General features: G+C 38.2%; 1 protein-coding gene across 1 annotated transcript in view; it reads left to right on the top strand.

Annotated features, from left to right (window-relative positions):
* The window catches only part of MAGI2 (membrane associated guanylate kinase, WW and PDZ domain containing 2), a 527,738-nt gene that overhangs the window by 370,374 nt on the left and 143,660 nt on the right, over nucleotides 1-13,704 (top strand). The window contains 2 exon segments of the mRNA XM_009328383.1: nucleotides 3,133-3,254; nucleotides 4,734-4,916. Coding sequence (XP_009326658.1) covers nucleotides 3,133-3,254; nucleotides 4,734-4,916 — 305 coding nt within the window.

Below are 13,704 nucleotides of genomic sequence, written 5' to 3'. Positions count from 1 at the left end.
ATATCTGTTTTGTATGCAGTTGAAGTAGCTAGATGAAAGGCTAGAATGTCCTTTCAAGGGAACTACTTAGCTTAATAACTTCTTTCTCAGGTAAACTCATCAGTAGCAATTTTTCTGATTTAGCCGTGAAGCTGTATAGCACTTAAAATTGTATGAAAGGGAGCTGTTTCATGTCTCATCAGTCTAGGAGCATAAATCCAGTGTTACTGACTGATAAAAATGAGTGATTATCAGTATAATTTTCTTTTCTTTGACTCCTCTTGGACACAATATTTAATGCAGTTGTTTGAATTTGTTGGAATTCTCACACTGTGCTTTTGAGACTGCGCGCTACTATAAAACAGTAAAAATATGGGAATAAATTGGAGCTAAGAATTATTAAGGTTGCACCAACAACTTGAGATGCTTCAAGTACCTCTGCTAGTCTTTCTGTCTGATCTGCTAGGACAAAAAGGTCATTTTCAAGATGGCCATTACTGAAGACATTTCTGTGTAAATGGAGTAAAGCACAACTTAAACTCTACCTAGAAACTGTAGAGAGGCAGTGGATAACAGATTCTAGCTGTGATGTCAGTACCACAGGAACTGATGTTCCTTGAGCCATGAACACATCCTATATTAGCTAAAATCCCATCTTTTTTTATATCACAGAACCACATATAAGTTGTAACTTAGGTCTGCAAGGGGCCTCCTGCGGCACTGAGATGTGCTCTGAAATTACAGCATGACACTAAGCATAGTTCAAGGTCCTAAATGCAGATCTGTAGTGTGATCTTGGATATCCATTACATCTGCATAATATGGCACAAAAGCTATGGGAAACCCATGCTATTCTGGAAGGGCAGCTGAAGACCAGGGCAGGATACTTTAGAGCCTCTAAAATAAGATGTGATCCCTATGTTGAAGCAACTCAACCCACTGTGTAGTAACCCTGTTTTTAACCTTATCAAATGCTGACATAAAACAAGGTAGATATTTTACCCCGTATCTGCTGTTGGAAGCTGTTTCGTAATTTCACACTTCGGCTTGTAAGAAACCTACAGATTTCAAGTCTGAAATCCTGACATCTTTAATACATTCTAGTATTTAATTCCAAATGTATTCATAGAATGCAATTATATATCAGAATTAATTCTGCTTGAATAAAAAGTTAAACCTCCTTTGGTCTTCTATCATAGAAGACTCTCTCTTTTACTGGTCTTCCTGTAAAACCTTTTCTATGGACTCATTTTATTTGGTCATGTGTGTTCAGAACTTTATGTAGTATTTCACATGATGTTTCATCACTGCCTTGTGTAATGGCAAAAGTAATATTTCCTTTACAATATTGAAATACATCACATGATAGGTGGTAGCATGAAAATGACCTTTTTAATGCTTATGTTAGTAGTTCATAATTACCCTATTTAATGCATGTAAGTCTTGTGTTTCTCCATTTTTAACTGGTGAAGTTTGTCTCCCTTCCATCATATGTTTCTAGGTTTGCAATAGACTAAGGTGCTGAAGACCCTGACAACAACTGCAGCGTGGTCTAACTAGAAAGCAAAAGTCTAGGAAAGGAAAGCCTACAATCTTAAACAGCCTGTCTGAAGAAGGAAAGAAACAAAAGGGACTTTCTCTGTCTGCAGCACAGATTGAAATTTACAAGAAAACTCTTAATCAAAATTTTAGAGTACAAGAGTAAGTTAGCAGCCACTTGAATGAGTTATAGCCATGTTAACAAAGTAGCAGCTCCAGGATTTATCACATTTACTTCCTCTCATTAAATCAAATATTCTTTTACATGACTGGAAATCTTTTCATTGCATTAGCTCTGGCCACTAAATCCTGATTTTCCAAGTGTATTGCACTCCCATAGGACTTGCTGCCTTTCCTCTACCTCACTTCTTAGTGGCAATTCCACTTACTTTCTTTGAAGCAGTGGTAGGATCTGAATCCCAAGGGACCTGAAAAGTGTTTAATGTGGCATAAAAGGTCATTTCAATATAAATTGAAGGTATTCAACCCTTTTTAGGATCTCAGCATTTCAAAAGTTCCCAGGTCACCTCTCCAAGTTCTTAAAGCCCATGATTGGGATTGGATTTTCAGAAGAATTCAATACATAATAGCTCAGTGAGAACAAATAAGGAGTGACATGTTTGAAAACCTGCCCTTCTGTACGTATGTATTTGTTTCCCCAGAGCAACGTTCGCAGCACAAGCGCCTTTTCTCAGTTGTGATCCTATCACGATCCTATCTTGCGGAATTGTTCCATGCAGCCTACTAAATTGTTTTGCCTTCTTCAGAAAACTTGTGAAACATATCACAGGACAGGATTTAGGATTACTCATTGATTGATTGATAAAATCTATGCTTCAAATTAAAGAATTAAAATCAAGGATATGATGAGAGTATGTAGTTAAGATAGTAGTTCTAAACACAATACAGAAAATTAGTGGTATAATGACAGAGATGTACTTACTGACCTGTTGTAGGAAATGTAAAATATCAAGAAAAAAATGTGTACATTAACTTTTCTTATATTTCATATATTTATCTATGTAGTTCTAATCTACCATCTGACTTCTGATTTTGCTGTACAGCTGAGCAGATATATACCATAGAATTAAAAAGAAATCATCTTCAGTTTATTTCCTATGTTAGATTTATTCCTAAGCTGCGATCATAAAAACACTCTGTGTTCTAGGCTTTACCTTTTCTATAAGCGATTAAGTAATTTCACTTACAGCTAATCGATAATAATGCACAAAACTGGTTCAGATCCTTTGAATCATGCACAGAACAATGCTTGTACTAAAGACATGAAAAACTGTCGTTGTAGCATGCTTCAGCAGTACTGATATTTAATATGTAGTCCCATAGATCAAAACCATTCGTCTGTAGCAGAGTTCAGCATATTGAAATGATAGGACACTTCTCAGTGCTGTTCATTACGCAGTGCACTAGATTGTGCATTTCTCATGCCCAACAAAATTGTCTGGAGTATAAGGGACATGCTCAGGCCCATTGGGGTTTCATAATTGTTTCACTCTTGCAACCCCACACACCTAAGTCACATACAGCATCCTACTGTGAAAATGATCATTTTCCCCAACTGAACCCAGTTTTTAATCAAAACCAAATTTTTTCCAGCCACGTAAATAGAAGAACACAATTTGAAAACCCTGTCCTAGAAGCAAAAAGGAAGCTACAGCAGCATAACATGCCCAACGCAGAACTTGGAACAAAGCCTATGCAGGCCCAAGGTTTCCGAGGTACAGTACCGTGTCAGCTATCTTAGTTAAGATGAAAGATCCTGCTCTCCTGTTTATGTGACAATGATTTTGTCATAGTCTGATTAAAAGAGTAGTGTTGCCAATTCTCACAGTGTTATCACCTGTCTCCTAGCGTTTTTCTCCCGTAAATGTCTGAGCTCCCAGAGTTGCGGGACTCATGGGCCACCTAAAATACTCTAACCTTCAGAGGCGCAGAGAAAAGATGGAAAAGTAGTAGTAGTTTAGGAAACACCTTAGTGTTTCCTAAAGGCTGAGAAACAGAAAGCACAGTAAAAGCCCCAAAGTAATTTTCTAAATAAAATCATAAATTCTATTCTTGGGCATGTACAACTCTCTCTTGAGCACCCGAGGTTGGCAACACTGAAATAATTAATTGTACTTTCTCTAAATTACCATTAATTGATGCTTGGTATGTTTCTAAGCTAGCTCATCTAGCAAACATCAATTAAGTTAAAAGCCTCAAGCACTGTGTTATAGGAGTTTACAAGAATACAGCTTCTTGGTAACATAAAAATTAATGTGCTTAAAATGAGCTGTATGAGCAGCAAACGGTATTGGTAGAGACGAATAAATTTTAACATAAGGTTATAGCCAGAGAATGAGGCTTGTTCTCCTTTGTAACAGTAGAAAGCTCCTCATCAACCTTACCTAGACCCAAACTCGCCCACCCGCGCCCCGCTCCCAAAAGGTCCCGCAGCGTGAATGACCTGTCCCAGTGCCGGCGTGACCCCACCGGGACGTGCAGGCTGCACGGTATGTCCTCCGCTGCCAGCCAGCTCAGCCCCACTGCTGCGGGCGTAGCGAGAGCAGTTGAAGTCACAACCTTTGCACCTTCCTCCCACCCTTCCTCACCAAGCGCAGCACGGGAGAGAGGCACGGGGAGCCCCCCACTGCCCACACTGCACACCGAGGCACGCGGAGAGGGAATGCAAAGGTTGCACAGCAGTTACGTCTGTCACTTGTGGGATGCCAAAACCCCACGTGTTTGGAAAGAAAAGCTCACCTAATATTTAGCACTGCTTCTTAACAATTGGAGTAAGATATTCAGGGGTTATTTTCCTTATTGCGGGTGGGAAGGAAATAATGGAGAATGCATTACTTTGTAGACAAAGCTGAAATTATAGGTTAGGAAAGAGGTTTTAAAATTACCTCACAGATCATTTTTATTGTTGTAATTATTTTACCTACACAATATCTACTTCTAAATGTATGTCTAATATGAAAGAACATTTATAACTCCCCACTTATGGCTGATCTGGCATAAATAAGAAATATGTTTTAAGCTTTGTATTAATATAAGAACTCACAAATATTTTGTTCCTGGAATACCTGCACTCCTTATTTCCTTGATTTTCATACACTGTCACCTGCTGTCAGCCAATATTGTTATCTGCTGCCCCCGCTGTGTTGTGACTAGATAAGAACTTTTGTCTTTCTTGTTTGTGTTGACTGATGTAGAAAAACCACTCTTCACCCGTGATGCATCACAGCTGAAGGGGACTTTCCTCAGCACAACTCTTAAGAAAAGCAACATGGGTTTTGGATTTACCATCATTGGTGGGGATGAGCCAGATGAGTTTCTCCAGGTGAAGAGTGTAATTCCTGATGGGCCTGCAGCACAAGATGGGAAAATGGAAACAGGTAATTAAGATGGTTCCTCTGTTCTTTTATATGAGAAGTAGAATGAGACATAGATTTCTGAGTCTCACTCTCTCCATGAATGCATACGTTTTTCCATATTACTTTCTGTGTTAATGATTAATATGTCTGCTCAATAAGATAAACTTCTCAGATGAAACTTTCTTGTAATTTGTTGTGGTTTAACCAGGACATAATTTTTCTTTCTAATAATGCCAAGTAGCTTATTTTTCCTATTTCACTATATTTTAAGGGAGAAAAGATCTCTGCATTCTCCTACGTAAAAATGGGATGTGATGTTCTTTGGTTTATAGGCTGTTTACTCAAGGGGAGTCTGTGCATGGAAAGAAAAAGAGACAGGCAGAGAGACTACTAAGTGAAAATTTATTTCTTTAGAAAGAATGGTTTTGCAAGATAATCAAAGTCGAGTCTGATCCAACATTGTTCTCATTAGAACCATCAAAATCAGAGTTTTCAGTGTGGCATATGGACACGTAGGCATCTGTGACCTACTAATAAAGAATCTGTGAAAACTAACTAAATAAAAGAAACTTCTTCTGAAGAGATTTAAAGCTGCTTTTAAGATCTGGACTATCACTGGAAATATTTTCATGTCCACAGATTGATAAAGACTGCAAACCACTGTCTTAAAGGTTTGGAGGGTCACATCAGGTCTATATATGGATGAAACATTTTTGGAGGAAGATGAACTCAGTTTCCAAACCAGCTATCATCTCCTGTAGGAGAAGACAATCAGAGAATAATAGAATAATTTCAGTTGACAGGGACCTCCAGTCACCAACCTCCTGCTCAAAGCAGGGCTAAGTTCGTGGTTGGATCAGGTTGCTCAGGGCTTCATCCATGGGACTTTAGGAAATTTTATAGGACAGAGATCCGACAGCATCTGTGGTACTTAACCACTCTCATGGTGAAGATCTTTGTTCTTTAGATCCAATTGGGATTTCCACTGGTGCAACTGATTACCAGTGACTGTAGTCCTGTGTTCGTGCAACCCTGTCGCTGTGCACCATCTCTCACCGTCCTTGTTCCTCAGATACTAGTCAGGCTGCACATTGGTAGTGGGACATGTGCATAATTTTTCCTTCCATTTCTCACCAAGACTTTATAGAAGAAATGCTAGTTTGGGATTTACGTTGCCTCTGCAGAAAACCAAGTTCATGGTGGACAGTCACTGTGAATATAGGAGAATTTCCTAGCCTGTCACAGATCACTGTGGATGGACCACAGCAGTAGAGCAGGATCCTTTTAGTGTGTTACAGTACAGGAGGCAGACACATACACACAGGCACAAATAATGTGGGTGGAGTAGTCCCAAATGATTCTTCTGGAAATTTCCTTTCATCCTTCTTTTGTTGTAGCAAAAAAATTATCTGGACTATAGTATGTCAGAATAAATCACCCTGAACTCTAGATTATTCTGTAGGACTCTCCAGGACTTTACAAGTAGGAAGTGTGAAGGTTGTGAAAAACATTATTTTTAAAACACCGCAATTTGCCTCAAGTCTTCTATTACAGCTGGCATGATGTTTCTGATGCCAAATAGATAAACACATAATTTATATAAAGAAGTAAAATGTAAGAAAGAAGTAGAATATAGATTGTTGGCATTGGTTTTATAAAAAAATTAGTCTAACAGCTTTTTAATCCTCAATTCTTGTTGCCATTTTAACTTAATGCAATTTGGCTCCCAAAGGCAAAATTAAATTAACTGGTTAAGTGAACAAAGGATACAACAGACTTCCTGAAGTTCAGGAGATTTTAGTAACATGAACTTCATTTTTCCTAATATTTTCATATTATCTAATACACTGCATGAGGGATTTTCCTTGCTTGTCATGGTTTACCATTCTCAGATCCAGCACTCAAATATAGTTACTTGCTAATCCGTCTGAAGTGTGGGCTGGTTATTAGTGAACTTCTTCATATGGAGTTCTTTTCTCTGGAAAAGAGAGTATCCTTGCAACTTACTTAAATTTTGATGTTGAAATTGAATATGGGTGTCATAATACTATTGATGGTGATTATTGTAGTCATGGATTGTGATGGGAATATATAGGAAAAATGTGCTTTAAAATACATAGAAATAACATTGCTTTTTTCCCCAAGGTAATTAATTCAACTATATTAAGAATGCAAGACAGAAATGTACATTCAAATATATAATCACTCTATAATTATATGAGCCCGATATGTACAAAATTACATCTCAGAATAAATTCTGGCCTCAAATATCTTCATTTTTGAGAAGAGTGACAGAGTTCTGATGTAAAGTAATTGGAAAATCTCAGGCTAATGATTGTGACGTCTAACATGGTTTCTATGAACATTTGAAGTGATTTCTAAATATGAAAATGGTAAAATGAAAAAAGATATTTAAGGTCAGAATATTTATAAAAGCACTGTTCAGCAATGTGCTTGTATTTCCTGATATCCAATCCTTTTCACACTTCCTGAAGTAGGATTTCTCTCCCTATTCAGCCATTTTACAGTCTAAACAACTGGAGATATGAAAGCCTCCCAGGTTCCATCAATAGCGTTTTGTTCATAAAGCTGTTAAAATCTTATGTTTTAAAACTATGTGAAATTACATATGTACATTTTGTTTGTTAGGTAGGCATCATTGGACAACGAACAGAGCTTTTAAAATAGATTTTATTTATTCTTTTGACATGAACTGTGTGGTGGTGTGCAATTTATGTGCACCCCAGCTATGATCACAGTCATAGGAGGCTTTGATAAATGATCAGAATATCATATTGTGGCAGTAGGGCATCATAGTGGAAAGCTTGAGGATAGTGGCACTATGATCTGTGAAGCAACCTGGGTGTAAGGGATAACCACAGGTGCCGGTGCTCCCAGCTGTAATACAACTCTGGAGCCTTTCCCTTGCAAGGCTGATACTTCTTTTTGGCCAAGTGGTAAACAAAATCCTAGCATTTTAGACCTGCATCAGATATGGGGAAAAAAGGAAGAAAAGACACCATCTCCTTCATCTTACCTGATCTTGGCCACAGGCTGAAGAGACCAGTGCTGTATTTTATCCTAATTGTTAAAGAAACAAGCTAATAGAAAACTAATATTGTACCTTTGGTTTACTTCTCCACCCAAAATCTAATTTAGGGGTCAGATACAAATGCTATTCAAAGAGAAGGGTGAATCTATGTAAGTTTTTATTGTCACCCTTTAACATGATCACAACACAGTGATTTCACCTGCAGGTTTCAAAATGAAACAATTTTGGATTTCATCCCTTGGAACATGGAAGCAGCTGCCTGACAGAGACTTGGCATTGCTGTGATGCTATGAAACAGTTAAAGCAGTGAGGCAAACTGAGTGCACGGAGATGCAACAAGAGATATGTGAGGTCCTGGTGATCTAACACCACCACTCAGAGCCCAGTGCTGGGCACTAAGAGAGCTATAATTGTCCCAGACCCATAACAAACCTCACAAGCAGACTCGGAGGAACCACGTCTCAATGGATGAGTCAAAAAGAGCCAAAATTACATTCCTGATCCTGTTTGCCAGATCTTTCAGAATTCCTAAGGGTTATTATGCCCTCGTGTAAATCTAGCATCTGTGAGCTAATGGCTGTTAATAATATTGCAAATGCCTTTCTAGGACATGTTTTAGCATTTGGAGCTCAATCAAGCTGCTGGATATGAACATTACACTCCACAGCATCTCTGCCTACCTCAAGACAGCCTAGGAGCTGATAACACATTTTCCTGAGAGGTTGTCTTTGCTTTGTCTTGTCTGAAGCCTCACGCTGCCAATAGAAAACTGTCTGCATTTAAGGGGCCCCTGTATGCCATTAAAATGCTGAGTGAGCGTCACTGGTAAAAGACTGCATCTACATGAAAAGATTTTTATACAGTGGGTGATTTTGAACGGCTGCTGTTCTAAGGCAAACAAAGATTTAGGCCTGCGGCTGAGTCAGATAAAAGCTCACGCTGCAAAGGCAAAAAATCTCCTATAATTCTCAAGGTTATTCAGTGGACTAGATAAACTGAAACACTCCCACATAATCAAGCTCAGGAAAGAGTCTCACTCTGCACATTTCAGCAAGCTCCAGTTCCTTTAGTGAAAATTTCCAGGAAACAGCTCAAAGACATGGTGCACAAGTGATTAATTGAGTCTATTGATGACCCTTCTGACTGATGAATAGCTGTGGTCATTGCAGGTTGAACTTTCCAGGAAAGTATATACATCTGTGATGAATTGTCATAGCTCAACAGTGTGAATCGAGAAATGGGAAACATGCTCTTTCATTTCATGAGCCAAGCATACACTTGGCCAGCTCCAAGATTCTAAATCATCTGTAAACAATGCAGACCTGGGCTTTTTTAGATGCTATTCTCTCAGGAATGGTAGCTTCACTATATTAGTTAATCTATTCTAGAGATAAAAATTCATAAATGTAAGATAAGGTTCAGCTAACAGATATAGATGTCTACAAGACAGATGTCTACATCTACCAGATGAATCGACATCTACCACTTCTAGATAACTGTATTAGCATGAGGCTTAGAAACCAGAGGTCTAGAGATCAGTCCCACATCTACCACTTAGAATTTCTACTGCATCTGAGAGATCTCCAAAGGGAATGAACCAGCTGTTAGAAATACTGGAAGGAATGACCCGTGGCCTTGCTGCTCTCCATGGGCCTGCCATCAAGACCCATAACAATCTTCTATACATGATGAATTTGTCAAGAAGCTGAGGTTACTGTAAATGTAAGCAAATTGGAGAGACTGCACACTTGTTAATCTACAAAGTCATAAAAGTTGTTGTTCTCTTGAATAAGAGCAAAACTAAAGCCATTATCAGGTGGTTGACCCTAAAATATCACTAAGCTTAGGGAATAATTATCTAGTCATCATTCATGCATATTTTTGCACAGTAAGGCTAATATCTCACAACCTCTGTAAAAAGTAGAGTACTCAAGACAGAAGGAATTGGGGACATCTGCAGAAGGATGCATTTTTACAAGTTCAAACAGATCCCTAGTTCTGTTCCCTGTTTGTCCATTGTCAGTTCAGATGAACAAACCATTATCTCACCTAATGTCAGATCAGATGAGATGCAAGCTGTCCAGTTTCAGCAACACCAGAAAAGGTGAACTATGTATGCACAAGGAATGCCTTCATTCCGAAGAAGCAAATATGTTAAAATTTTAAAAAAATAATTGTTTTGGCAGTCATCTGGGAATGCGAATATTGTCAGAATATCACTAAAGGACTCAGTATATCATGACCACAGACCACTGTACCTATCTTCTTTTTCAAACAGGTCAAGTCTCTCTCACGTGCTATCAGTCAAGATCCATCTGACAATATTCTCTTTTACAATATTCCCTCCCCCTGGTAGCCTGTTTACCACAGTTGTCATCTCAAGAGGTTCACTGACCAGGAGCTCAGTGAAGAACTGGTCACACACATAGGTAGAACTTTATTTCCATGACACCAGAAGCTGGCTGAAATTTAGTTAGCTCACCTGCCTGACACCACCTCATCCAGTGGCACCAGGAAGACTGGCATCCCAAAAGTAAGGCATGGCATTAGGAACATGAGAGATTGTGCTACTCGTTGGACTGCTGAGGAAGGAGTATCTTTTCATTTTCCTTACGCATTTCCAGGCTAAAACACTCTTTTAATATATACCAAGGCCTCATCAAGTGTCAGTCTTACAGCTGCAAGCTTATGCCATGTGGCAGGTCTGTGAGAGCTGAGCAGCATACATAAAAACAGCTTGTGTAACCAACCTTCCTTAACACCCTTGCTTTGTTTGGAAGCTATGATGTTTCATCTGAAGCGGCAGTGGTCTTTTGTCTCCCCATTTCAGTCTAGCTAAGACCGAAGATCTGTCTCTCTTCACATGTTGCTATTAATCCCATGGAGTTAAGAGAAGGAAAATTAACTGTTTGGAAAATAACTAACAGCAATAACAAAAAATATTTCAGGCGTCATGGAGAGTGATAATTTCTCCCACCCATGTTTGACCAGTCGGTGTGGATTTGTGTTATGTTTACTGTTAGTGTTCCTACATCCTCCAGCACAGACAGCTGAGGAAACAGTGCAAAACACAGCAGAAACACTATATTTGCATCATGTACAACCAAAATCATTGCATTCTCTGTTCAGCCGTGACACCTACAGTTTCTTTCACCAGTGATACTGGTTACATTTTCCTTTTTGTAAGCCAAACCAGGAGTAAACATTTGATAAAACCTCAACCTGGTTTTCTAAAACCAGTCTTCTTTCATTTCACAATTTAATTTGGCTTTTCAAGGAGAAGAGATTGAGAGGGCATTGAGACTGGAACTGCAATGGGAATGCTGTGGTCTTTACATCCCACATGAGGATGGAGCTAATGGATGCCCTGGTAGTTCATAGCTGAGACGAATGGACATCTAGGGGCTGCACTTCACTTTTTTTTCTTTGTGCAGTACACAGCATCCCACTTTATGCAATCCACTTTATATTTCTCACCATAAAAGCTTGCATATGTCATATAACTAATGCCAAAACTGTTCAAGAGGTGTATGGATAAAATTAACCCTGACTTTTGAGAATCTTCCCAAGGTAGACTGATGCAGTGTTGCTAGTCCCCACAATTTTATCCTGAAACTCTACGTAACCAGATTTCTTTAAAGTGCAACTCTTAATTATTTTTTTTTAAAAAGGTGACTAAATGTGAACCTTAGCTTAAATTTTACAAGATAAAAGTTTCTATTCCCCTAGTTACAGAGGAAAGCTCTGAAGTATGACCACATTATATTTAAGAGGTTTCAAACAGAAAGCAAAGAAAAAAATGCCAATTTTACTATTTATTTGATATCATGTATTGAGACCGTCACTTTAGCTGGGGGAAGGGATATGACTTGTGGTTTTGAATGCTTGATGGTGACAGGAAAAATACTTGCATTTTAGGAATATTAATAGCAATGAAGAACTTGGTAGCAGAAAGATATTGTTTTTCAATCCCCCTTTCTTTCATATTTTAAAGTAGGCAATTCATTGAACTCTGCATGTAAATAGATAGACCAGAAGATAGCACTTAGGTTGCTAGAAAATTTTAATACTTGTGCTATTTTTTCTAACATTAATTTTCCATTATATTTTTTGTGTTTCTATTGCTTTCATATAAAATGAACTTGCTACAGTGGTCGCAGTAATATCTGTAAATTTCTTCTTATGTTAACCAAAGACCTTGGAAAAGTGTCCACTTCTATCACAAAGTTACTGAATTCTAATCTCCATGACGTTCCTATTTTAGTGTTTTCTTCGTATTTTTATTCTTTTGGTACTCACTAGTTTGTTAGGTACTCATTGAATGATAACCAGGACAGAGATGAGCCTAGACTAAAAAATTTGCATCCATATTTTGTATACCATGTGCTGTTACTGTCTACATCCATGGTCTTTGTGTGCATCTTGTCAGATTTCCTTGGTTGGCTGGTGTGATGTTCAATAGCCTTGCTTGTGTTCTCCCTGAGGTGCAAAAAATCCATATGTCGCTATCTGTTGTGCCTGATATGGAGTTAGAGCTTGAGTCCATGTTGCCTAGCTATCAAGCTACTGAGCATTCATTAAGCACTGCATACAAATCTTTCCTATTAAAACCATTCCACTTTGCATAAATATTCCTTGAGGTACAAAGAGAACTATTGATTCTTTTTAGCCCTGTCATTTGGCTATTCCCTTGAAGTCTTCAATTAAAATTATTTATATAAACTGGAAGAGCAATTACAACAGAGCATCTAACTTGGATTTCAAACTGCTTCTGAAAATGGACAGTATGTTCTTTAAGTCACAGGAATAATTAGAAAAAATTTCTTAGGAACTTGTTGTCTTCACCTCACACACTGTCTCACTTCATGAGATGATTCTGGTTTTGCATTACTAGTACAAATGGGACTCAGTGGTCTCTAACTCCGTATCTTGTTTTTTAGCACTGAAGTTTGCCATAACTTAGCAATTTCAGGAATCTTCTATCTCAAGCTTTAGGCTTATAGTACCTTACTTCAAGGTGGTTCAAAGCATCACATTAAGGAATGTAGACCCCTAAGTATGGTGTCAATAGGGAGAAAAAGGTTGCCTCCAAAGGAGAACTGAGACTACCAGCATTTGGGGTGCTATTCAGTTGCCTAAACATAGATGTCCAGTGCCATTAAAAGTGCCAGAGATCCCACCTAACCTCCTCCTGCCATTCCAGGAAGCAGTCTTGTAAGTCCTGTGTCATACCTGCAAATCCTATATGAACATCTCAGATGCCCAAGGCTGTTGTAAATGACACACCTACTTAAACAACCACATTTCTCCTTCAGTGCCTTAAGAGGAGTGTGTTAATAGACTCCTTTGTCTTTCCTTATCATCTATCACAGCAAGCAGTGATTGATTCATTACTGTAATAATAACTTTTTTCTGACAATTTTAAGGATATTTGTTTCCCCTAGCCTAATTCAAAGCTCATGCTTGTGCTTTTATGAACACTTAAAAGAAAAGGCAAAAGCCCCTTTAAACTTAATAGGCTTAATTTTTTCTCATTTGGCCATTCCAACAACAACATTTTAAGAAGTCTGATGGTTGAGTTCAGCCATATACTGGTGATTACAAATTCATTTCCATCTCCAGCACTTATAATATTTTGGTTCAGATGTTATTGGTGCCTATAAAATATATACCAATATTAGGATTGAATAATGTATGTAACTTGTTTCCTTTCCTATAGTGACCCTTCTTCAAAAGACTCATTTTTTTGAAGTCCAG

The sequence above is a fragment of the Pygoscelis adeliae genome, unplaced genomic scaffold (genome assembly GCF_000699105.1).
Source record: "Pygoscelis adeliae isolate BGI_AS28 unplaced genomic scaffold, ASM69910v1 Scaffold267, whole genome shotgun sequence".
In the NCBI taxonomy this organism is placed as follows: Eukaryota; Metazoa; Chordata; class Aves; order Sphenisciformes; family Spheniscidae; genus Pygoscelis; species Pygoscelis adeliae.
This window is presented reverse-complemented; position numbering and strand designations above follow the sequence as displayed.